The following is a 10,779-nucleotide window of genomic DNA, read 5'->3' on the forward strand; positions in this document are numbered from 1 at the left end:
GTCAAGCGAGAATGAATGATTCCATGACTTTGTTCAGAGTCAGCTAAATCATCATCGTCGTCACAAATGTAGGCAAGGCAAGTTGAATGATAGTCCAATATGTGTGTTTGTGATGTCAACACACACACACACCCTGGATGGACCCTGGATGTGACCTATGCCTACCACAGACAAATACCAGACTACCTCTTGTAATATCAGAAGCTAGCCTAATAATAAATAATTATAGGCATATTATGGTTTCAAAATGCTAAATCACTGAAATTGTTGTGTTAATATCCTATTTTTTGTTATTATTATTGGCCATATTATTGCTAGACATATTATTATTATTGGTAATATTATGATTATTATTTAGAATGATAATAAATTCATTCATTTATATTCATTTAGCAGACAACGAAACACAACCAGACACAACCAAAGTGGTAGGCCTATAGCCTAGTGTAGTAGTTGTAAGTGCCTAGCTGGATTACAAATGAACCTACCTGGATTAAAAATGAAATCGCCAAAAATAGAGACGTAAATAACAACAACGACAACAACAACGACAATAGCATAATAATAATAATAATTGAAATTTATTGAAATTGAAGAGTTGAAATTGCAACTGCACAAAGTAGCCTAGGCTAGGCCTAATAAAAAAGACATTGAAATGTCAAATAGGCCTACCAGTGATTTTTTTGGTTAAATAAAATAATGGTCTAGTCTAGACTGAATGGTCTAGTTAGTATCATTTATACCAAAGATCCTGGTTTGACTTTATAAACTATCTATCTATCTAGCTATCTATCCTTTACCGTATCTTGCTTACTATCAGAGAATGTCTATACTATGCTTTACCTGCGTTGCCTCACACCACTATGGTTCAGACCATGAGAGTTAGTGAGAGACATTCATATTTTTCAGCATACCTGATTTTTGTGATGTAACCGTTTTATTCACCGACTGTTAAAGCTGTTGTGATTTTATAATGTTAGTTCCCTATTCATAAAATAAATAAATCCACATTATATGGAAAAGTGGACAGGAAGGTATGCTCCACGGTCTACAAATACCCTGTGTTTTTCAGTGTTTTAAATGGACACATCCAATCCCTGAACAGGAAGAACCGGTGTTTACAGTTAGGGCGCAGGAAGAAGAACATCGTGCGTGACCACTTTCATGATTTGAGTTAATTTGCCAAAGACGACTGAAAAAAATAAAGCGAGACAGTTGATCGTGGTTGCAATGGATGAATTCATAAAAACGAAAACGTAAATGCCGTGAGTCAATGACTCTCAAGCTTGGACATCGACCGTGTTAGCCTACCCAACAATGTTGCAATTGCAGGGATAACAAGCTAGCTAGCTGTGCTAGCCAGCATTAGCCTACCCTTCCTTGCCAAGTGACAACGTTTAACAGGTAATTCATTTGTTATCGCTCATGCCACAATACAATTAGCATTCATCAGTATCATTAGAATATACAATTGGTCTGTCTGACACAATGTTACGTTTGTAAAGGATGTGTTATTGATATGACTCGTTCCATACTCTACGTGTCTAACGCTAGGTTTCTCTTCCCTGTTCATGTGGTAGCTAGCAACACACCCCTCTTCAATGTGACGGTCTGCGAGTCATTGTTTTTATAGATATGAAAAAAGTCTTCTCAGAGAAGGTATTGACATGGTGTCTAACCCGACGTCATACCAACTATGTCTGACAGACCGCAGTCTTTCTCTTGGCTAGCCATGGGTGCAGAAAATAGTGCCCTGCGGAGCGTGGTGCTCGAGGAGCCGTTGCTGACGTTTCCCTCCGGACTCACCATGTACTCCGCCTTGCTCCAGGACGGCAAGCCCGCCTCAGTGTTCGTTCATAAACAAGGCAACGAAGACAAAGTGAAAAAAGCTGCCAAGGTATTGGACTTGGGCAGAGGAGCCTCTTACATACTGTTACAACCATTACACACGGATAGGGAGAGAGGGCTGCTTCAAGCAGCTTGTGAAAGTGAAAGTTTTCAAATGTCCCTTGTTGTCATAAACATCAAAACAAAATCTCACTTCTGTCTTGATATGACCCTAATGATTTTTTCTTTCTGTGCAGCACCTGAAGACGTTACGGCACCCGTGTCTTTTGCGCTTCCTGTCGTGTTCGGTGCAGGACGGTGGTGTCCACCTGGTGACGGAGCGTGTGCAGCCCCTGGAGCTGCTGCTGGAAGAGCTGAGCCCAGAGGAGGTCTGCGCAGGCATCTTTGACCTGCTGCAGGCACTGGTGTTCCTGCACGACCGGGTAACCCTTCACTCTGTGGCTGACCCACACGCACATACACATATAGAGGGAGTGGTTTCCATCTTTAAGTGCTGTTGTTAGTGCCTGGAAAGGGCTCAAATCTCTTGGACAGCTCAGTGCAGTCACTCACAGACAACCCGTGTACCACTACTAGGTCTTGCATGTAAAGTTCGACATGTGCTTGTTTCCCTCCAGGGCAAGTCGAGCCACAACAATGTGTGTGTGTCCTCTGTGTTTGTGAGCGAGGATGGCCATTGGAAGTTGGGAGGCATGGAGACGGTGTGCAAGTTCTCTGAGGCCACACCAGAGGTTTGAGCATGTCCTCAGTGTCCATCCACATCAGTGTTTGCCATACATTGACTTATTTGTGGCGGCCCACCACAATATCAACATTGACCACCACACAATGATTTTCCAGGTTGTACTAAATTGTACTTAAAGCTGATAGCATCATAACCACACTGTGCTAATTTGTTAAAAACTGTTGCATTCAAGTTAATTCTGCAAACCTACCACCACAAATAGAATTCAATTCTGTGGGAAACACTGCACATATAAAATGAATCTGTTCTTAGGTCCTGTTGAGTCAATTGCCTACTACGTCCCTGCTCTCAGACATAATTGTTATATTTTCCACATGCACAGGGTGGTGATACAGAAATGCATTTTTCAATGGCAAAACAGATTAATATAACAAAACATGTTCAATTATTTCGATTTGGCATCAAAACTAATCAGACTTCATCTGTAAGCAATACTAACGTTAAAGTGCAAAATTAAGTGAAAATGAGGAGGACTCTGAGCTTGAAGGTCAACCCCAGAGAAAAAACTTTGTGCATGCATGGGAGGCTAAATACTTAAAAGTTAATGTTGAGCCTTGCCATACATGTGATCTTTCATGAAGTTTGTGAGACCGTAATGTGAACTTGCTCAAGATCCCAATGGTGTCTTATTTGGCTTAAGGTGAAAGACTGGCTGAAAGCCATCATGCCAGGAATCACTGAGAAGGTTTTTTTTTTTTTATTAAGAATAGGTTCTATGTATGTAGGCTCCAGTTAGCCCAAATTTCCTCAGCCAGCCTCTGATTTTTGGTGGAGGCCGTAGCACAGCAACTTGACCTGAGAAGTTGAAGTTAATGGCAATTTTTTAATATAGTTTCTATATCTGCCTCCTCAGTTTCTTGGCAGCATCCAGACGGTGAGAGAGAACACTGTTGTTCCCCCTGAGGAGAAGGTAACTTTGGTCTTAAAATTTGGTAGTTTGTAGATGCATTCCACTACATAAAGCTAAATAGTTTGACCAATATTGCTTAGGACAGGTACAGTGTATGTTATTGCAGTAGCCATCTAGCCCCTTATTTAGCATCACTTATGCTTAACTTATGTTTTTGTATAGGCCTAGTATGTTATGGTTAATTTCGTGGTTGTCTCCTTAAGGTGGAAGGTTTCAAGGTGCTGCCGGACCAGTACGCTCATTCCCGTGATTCCTTCTCTTTTGGGGCAATGCTGGAGACCTTACTGCCGCTGCTCACTGGCTATGGTGAGTCCACTAAGCTCCAACTCGCCAGGATCAGAGCCACCCCTGCTTACCTACTGATAACGTCATACACACTGATATAATTGTTTCCCTTCCTACTGAGAAGTTCCTGTAAGAATAAAGCAACTATTTTTTACCTGAGCTGAGTATCTACTCCACTCTGTTTTAGTGTTCAAGCAAGAATGACCCCTTTTTGATCTAGTTTCTTTGTCAAAAGTCAGATGTTTCATTAAATGTTTTTTTTTCTGTCTCGCTGTCTTAAAACCATTTGCGCTTTTCCTGTCCCCTGACTCGTCCATGTTTGCCTGTTGTCTCTTTTGTCTCTTGTCTTTGCAACCCAGTCTCTCAGGAGCTGTCCGCGAGCCTCAAGTCCACGCTGCAGGCCAGCCTGTTGTCCTCTAACCCAGAGCAGCGTCCACCTCTCAGCTCGTTGCTGACTCATGAGTTTTTCAGGTGCGCCTCACTCACCTGTGTCACCATTTACTCTCTTAATTATGTATGAGCTACACCAGGCGCGTAACTGAAGCGTTCCGTTCGCGACGCGTAAAATCCATTTTAGATGAATGGTCTATTTTTTTCGAACGTACGCCCCACTTTCACGTCTGGTGTAGCTACTTCCATTGATTATAATGGAAGCTAATTGTTGCAGCAGACGCAACGCGAATGGAACGCTTCAGTTACGGTTGCCGGTTCGAGCCCCGACCAGTGGGAACGGCTGAAGTGCCCTTGAGCAAGGCACTGCTCCCCGAGTGCCGCTGTTGTTGCAGGCAGCTCACTGCGCCGGGATTAGTGTGTGCTTCACCTCACTGTGTGCTGAGTGTGTTTCACTAATTCACGAATTGGGATAAATGCAGAGACCAAATTTCCCTCACGAGATCAAAAGAGTATATATACTTATTGATGTTTTTTGGCTATCTGCGCATTGCTTCAGTGCATTAATAGTTATATACATATGCATTTTTCAATGTGGTGTAAACAAATAAAAAATCTTTCTTTAAATTAATGATATGGTTAAGGCCCTGGAACATGCAGGTCAAGAATGTAACCAAGCTAATAGGTTGAGAAAGTCTGTGTGTTTGTCATCTTTAGTATGGTAATGTCTGTCAGGTTTTATGAATCATGAACACCTCTCTCTAGCCAGACAATAACACATCCATTTTGTGTGCATGTGGGAATTATCGCTTTGATGTATTAAATAGATGCCATTTAGCTTTCTCATTTGAGATTTTGAAAAAATCAGAGAAGCCACTTTGGATAAGCTGATAAAAATGAGCTTTTCTTTGGCAGGAATGACTTCCTGGAGATCATGAATTTTTTGAAGAGCCTGACATTGAAAACTGAAGAAGAGAAAAATGAGTTTTTCAAGTGAGTGAGTGAGTGTGTGTGTGAGAGCACCGACCTGGACCAAACCAGTCAGTGTACTTCGACAGCCAGACAACAAAGATATGTTTAGCTTGTATCACTGGCAATAGAATTGACAGCAACTTACAAATATTAGCATCCCTTTCTTTTGTGTGTATCTGGACCTGTGTATTAACGCGTGCCTGTGTGCTCAGGTTCCTACTGGACCGTGTCCAGAGTCTCCCTCAGGAGTTGCTGGCGTCGCGTTTGGTTCCGCAGCTTCTGAACTCTCTGGTGTTTGCTGAGCCCACCGCTGTCAAGAGCTTCCTGCCACATCTGCTGCGACCCAAGAGAGGTACGCACGCACACACACACACACACACACACACACACACACACACACACACACACTTCCCCTCCACCCTGACCTGACTGGTAAGCCTTATAATCCTTAATGTAATTCTTAAAACAAACATATAACAGACAGATTAGACACCTGATCAAACGATGTACAACAAAGCTCAAAATCTGCTCAAAGTAGATTGAAAAATGAAATGACATACTAAAATGAGATTTGATTACAGTAATTTGCTGCGTATTTAGGGTACACTGTAAGAGCCAAATGCTGTATTCAGGGTATAATTGCTTTTGTCTGGGTGGCGCATGTCTCAGGTATAAAGGTAGTATTTACAATGTTGTTGGCAGGTGTTTGACCCGTAAGGGCAAAGGGTTTTTGACCGTTTGCGTGCGGCGCTTGTATTGCTACACTGATGGGAACTGCTATGGGCAATGTGCTGTTTTGGAATAAATGGACCACTTTGGGATTTCAACGTCAACATTTGTCTACATGCGTTTGTTTAGCACAGGGCAATCAAGTGAGCGTAGCACTCGTAGCATGTAGCGTGTCAGCCAGGCCTTCCCCGGGCTCAGGCACCTCAGTAGTTCTGTATTAGACCGAACTCCTTTAACATACACTATGCAAGATTTTCACCTTGATTAAGCCAACTTGATGGTAAACGAACTTGTATAGGCGAGTCGTTCACCTAGCGTAGCTATACAGCATAGGCGTATGCTTCACCTCCACAACAAAAGCATTTTAATTGTGTACAGGGGGGATAAGTCACAAGAAGTTTGCTATTTACAACAGCAGAGTAAAATATAAATTTTACTTTAAATTTATTGCAACTCTAGAGGGAGCTCTACAGTCACCAAAAATACCTAAACCTGCATAGTGTACCTTTAACCAAGGTTTATACATCGATTTTGCTAAATTTCTTCAGCTATGGGGTGAATATGCAAAGATGGGCTGTATATTCTTATTGATTAAACATGATCTGATTCAGGGTTACTGGGTACTGCAGTTAGACATGAATACATGACACATTTTGTTTTATTATTATTTGTTTCAAACACTGCCATGTGGCTTATACACAATGTGGCCAATATGAGGGGAGTTACTGTATGTATTTTCAAATATATCTAGCTCATACTTGCATGTTTTACCTTTTAGGCATCCTTATATTTCCCCTTGGGGATCAATAAAGTGTCTATCTGTCTGTCTGTAGTATGCTCTCTCTAACAACTGTATGAGGTGCCAGGAACTAGCACACACACACTCAGTCATCCTGTGTTTGTGATTAGATTCTGTAGATAGTGAAGAGAGTCTGCTGTTAGAGGCTCTGTACAAGAAGCACGTGGTTCCTCAGCTGCTGAAGTTGTTCAAGGTCAACGAGGAACATGTTAGGATGGTGCTGCTCTCACACATCCACATCTACGCTCCCTACTTTTCCCACGACGAGCTCAAGAACCACATCCTACCTCAGGTACACCCCCCTTCCCCTTCCCTCCCGAATTATAATCCAGGGGTCCTAACATGTGTCCTCAGAATGACTCCTTTTATGTTCTGTGTTCCAGGTTTTGCTGGGAATGAGAGACACCAACGACTCGTTGGTTGCCATGACGCTACAGAGCCTGGCAGTTCTGGTCCCGCTGCTAGGCGCACAGGTGGTGGTGGGAGGGGAAAGGACCAAGGTGTTCAAACGGAGTACGCCCAATTTCAGCAAGTCCACAGAGGTCACCCCTGAGAGTGAGCAACATTTTGAATACAACAAAATAGGGATGCACAATATATCGGCAGCCGATATATTATTGGCCGATAAGTGAAAAAATGAAAATATTATTATTGTTCCGATAACAGAATTCCAGCCATATAATGTCAGCGGTGTGGATGTATTTCACCATTCTAACAAGATCTGTTTATCTGCGTTGAGCGTTTACTCACTGACGTCAGGTTCACTTAAAGGAGCCACACATAGGCCTAGGCTATTTTGTTGACTGCTGTACCATTGAGGACTATTATGAGTTCTGTCCATCATTGGTTTTACTAATTAAATTATGCTTATTAAATGCTGTCCCCAATTCAATTTCAATTCTTTTCACAAATTTTTTTCAAGAGTAATATTATCGGTTATCGTATCGGTATCGGCCACAACAAACCAATAAATATTGGTTATCGGCCCTAAAATCGGTGCATCTCTACAACTAAACAATACAAACAATTCTCAATACTTTAAGTTTTCGGCTGGATATGTGATCCATTACATTAACATCAGGAATTGGGTTTGCAATGGAAACACATTCATCATTCTTGCTTACTGTCCAAAAGCTTTTATTGGTTTCGGTGTGAAAAGGCCGATTAGCTGCTAGTGTGTGTGTGTGTGTGTGTGTGTGTGTGTGTGTGTGTCATGGCATGTGTCTTCCTGTCCGCAGCCTCTCCGGTACACATCGTGGCTCCAGTGATGCCGCAGCGCTCCCAGCCCTCCAAGGTGGCCGGCCTCTTCCCCAAACACGGCTCCCCGGTAGGAGGTGTGCTCATGCAGGATATGAGCTCCTTCCCGGCCACCAGAGACTCCAAACTTCTTCCTGCACCCCAGCCAGGTATTTGTGTCAGCCCATCACGTACACCTGTCCTCCACCGATGAGACTGGAAGAACCACCTGGGATGAGACAGATGTTTGTTTAGCTGCAGTAGATCAAATATTATAGTCATTGCAGAAATGGAATCTCTTAATGTTGTTGTGTAGTTGGGTCATTCTATGAAATGGGTGGCATTTGCGTCCACAACATCTGATGAGAATGCATAAGGCACAAACTTGAGCCAAAGTGTGTGAGTTTCACACTATTTTTAGGCATAGGCATTTTCAGGCACAGGTGCATGGACATCATCATGTGTCCGGTGACCAACATGACATTTACATCTAAAATATCCCCATGTAAATGTTATATTCTTATCAAACTTTTATTTTCAGAATTAAATATATTTTCTTGATGACATTAGACTTAAGATTTTTGAAGGGTGATGTGATCATGTCTTAACTGCTGTGGATAAATTGAAAAGAAGTTTACTTTTGAAGACATTTTGAAAATTGGATAGTGGAAAAGGCCCGTTTCATAGAATGACCCAGTTAGTAATGCATCCTCAGGACACATCTGAGCTTTTAATTTTAACTTAAATGCAATCACTGGTTTGTATCTCCTGTAGTACGTCTTGATTATGTTGGGTTGTAAGGTAAAATCATTGGAGCTCATTAGAGGGCGCCGTGAATGAGCCACACAGCATTCGGGGCTAACCGTGAGAATGTGTTTTTCTTTTGTGTGTGCAGCTCTTAGCAGAGCGATGGCTTTACCTCTGAATGGGTACGGCGAGCTGAAGGAGAGAGAGAAGGTGCCGGAGAGGGCAGGAGGGTCGGACGGGTCACCGGAGGCCTGGCCTGACTGGAGCGACACGGATGAGGCGGAGAGGAAGCCCAATCAGCCGGCGCACATCCAGATCCAAGTTGCGGCTGACAGCCCGGAGGAGCCAATCGGGAGAGGGCAGGAAGAGGAGGAGCCCTGGGATGACTTTGAGGAAGAGGAAGTGACATCAGACCAGTCGCCCACCACACCTTTGCCAGTGCCAAGGGAGGCAGCTGGCAACAGCCAACAGTCAGAGACTGGCAAGGGCTCCAAAGCACTGAAGCTGGGCTCTGCCATCAGGGCGGCGCCACTGTTGCCCAGCAGAGATGCATCGTGGGATAGTAGCTGGGAGCAGGCAGGTGAAACCCCTGCGAAAGTGTCCGAGCCTAAAGCCAAAGCAGTCACTGACACTCGGAAGCCAAAGGGTGGCAGCAGCATTGGTGAGCTGGGTGAAGAATTCACCATCATGGTGAAGAAGAAGCCAGGAAACGACCCAGAGCTGGACTTCTTCGCTGACATGGAGCCAGACATTAAGCTGTCGTCCACATCAACCTCCCTGCTGCCGCCCCCTGCAGGCCTGGGGAATGCAGCTCACGGTTTGACTGTAGACACCTCGCTAGCTGTGTCTGACCTTCTAGACACAAATCTGTTCGCCAACGACATGTCGCTCACTGCCAAATTTGCTGCGGAAGACATAAGTGAGGTAAGCTTTAGCCTGTAACCTTGTTTGTACTTTGAGTTACAGATTTACATATCTTAGAAGGTGCACTGCCGCTGAGGGTTAAGGTGAAGTAGGGGTGTATGGGTATTTTACAGGAACAGCTAGAATAAATGACTTCACTCAGTGCACACATATTTTGTACCATCACTTAACAGTTGCTGCCTAATGCAGGATTAAAAAAAAAAAAAGACAAAGAAGACTACAAAATAATGGTGTCCATTCCTCAAAAATGTAATTTACTGTTCAGTCAGTTCTTGCAGACAGTGAGATTTGAGCAGCTTTTGAGGTAAGAGGAGAGGATGGAGTCATATCTTTTGTGTCGTCTTGCAGGCGGACGCTGGGGGCTGGGGAGACGGTGATGACCTCAACTGGGAGGACGAGAATGCCTGGTGATGAACTGTGAACCTCTAGGGCAAAGCCATACAGGAGATGGGGAGAGAGAGGCAGTGGAGAGAGGCCTGCCCTTCAGCTGCAATCGGAGAGCTGGGGGAAGAGGGGGTCACCTTACTCCTCGCTTATGATGAACCTAGGACCGTTACAATCAAGTGTGAAAAGACATGATTTTTAGTTTCTGAGAACTCTTTTTCTTCAACTGTTCAACTGCGAATGTGTCTAGCCTTTTTTTTGGGGGGAGGGGGGAGTGCTCATGGAATGGATATTTTGTTGTTGTAGCTCTGTGTCAGCCAATCTGACCTCCATTAGAACTGTTTTAAAGAACATCTGCCAAAAAAAATAATCGCTGTAGGAACTGAATCCACAAAGAATCGGGACAGATGTCCTTGGAGAGAGGACCTGACGGAGGACCTGACGGGCTGTCCAGTTCCTGGACAGACAACTGGATGCCCTGCTTTTGTTGTGCCATGAAACCCTGAGTTCAAGCCGTGAAAGAGAGCCTTAGGAGCCAGGACTACAGCGTCCACACACTGCAAGAGATTACAGGAGTTTTATCAAGCATTCGTGTATCAGGTTTGCTGGATACGGGGTGAGAAGATGGTGTGTGTGTGTGTGTGAGAGGGTGTATGTGTGCGAGTGTGCGAAATCAGAGATGGACATTATATAATTTATTTGTATTTTGGGGTGGGATGATGTGGAAATAAATAGTTTTATGGTATCTCACCCAGTTGGGTTGCGTGTGTGTTCTTACCAATCTGCAGTCCAAGTTGCAGACGCTTGTAA

The 10,779-nt window shown here is 43.7% G+C and overlaps 1 protein-coding gene and 1 long non-coding RNA gene across 5 annotated transcripts; one reads left to right on the top strand and one right to left on the bottom strand.

The window, feature by feature from the left end:
• The first annotated feature begins 1,110 nt into the window (after positions 1-1,110).
• On the top strand, positions 1,111-10,102 carry scyl3 (SCY1-like, kinase-like 3). Of its 4 annotated transcripts, none has more exons than XM_048252827.1 (14): positions 1,111-1,404; positions 1,581-1,897; positions 2,085-2,270; positions 2,466-2,579; positions 3,447-3,503; positions 3,707-3,809; positions 4,148-4,259; positions 5,094-5,171; positions 5,363-5,502; positions 6,789-6,970; positions 7,062-7,233; positions 7,917-8,084; positions 8,810-9,585; positions 9,934-10,102. In XM_048252827.1, exons 2-14 carry the CDS (start codon positions 1,697-1,699, stop codon positions 9,994-9,996), a joined length of 2,352 nt encoding a protein of 783 aa, XP_048108784.1. In that variant the 5' UTR covers positions 1,111-1,404; positions 1,581-1,696; the 3' UTR covers positions 9,997-10,102. The 4 variants fall into 4 exon arrangements, with proteins under 4 accessions (XP_048108784.1, XP_048108785.1, XP_048108787.1 ...); XM_048252828.1 differs by having other exon boundaries at positions 1,708-1,897; XM_048252830.1 differs by having other exon boundaries at positions 1,715-1,897.
• Positions 7,799-8,963, bottom strand: LOC125300716. Its single transcript, XR_007194601.1, has 2 exons — positions 8,834-8,963; positions 7,799-8,143 (listed from the first exon to the last, which is right to left on the bottom strand). It is a non-coding gene; the product is annotated as an uncharacterized LOC125300716 (long non-coding RNA).
• Positions 10,103-10,779: the final 677 nt, after the last annotated feature.

Source organism: Alosa alosa, chromosome 9 (genome assembly GCF_017589495.1).
Source record: "Alosa alosa isolate M-15738 ecotype Scorff River chromosome 9, AALO_Geno_1.1, whole genome shotgun sequence".
In the NCBI taxonomy this organism is placed as follows: Eukaryota; Metazoa; Chordata; class Actinopteri; order Clupeiformes; family Clupeidae; genus Alosa; species Alosa alosa.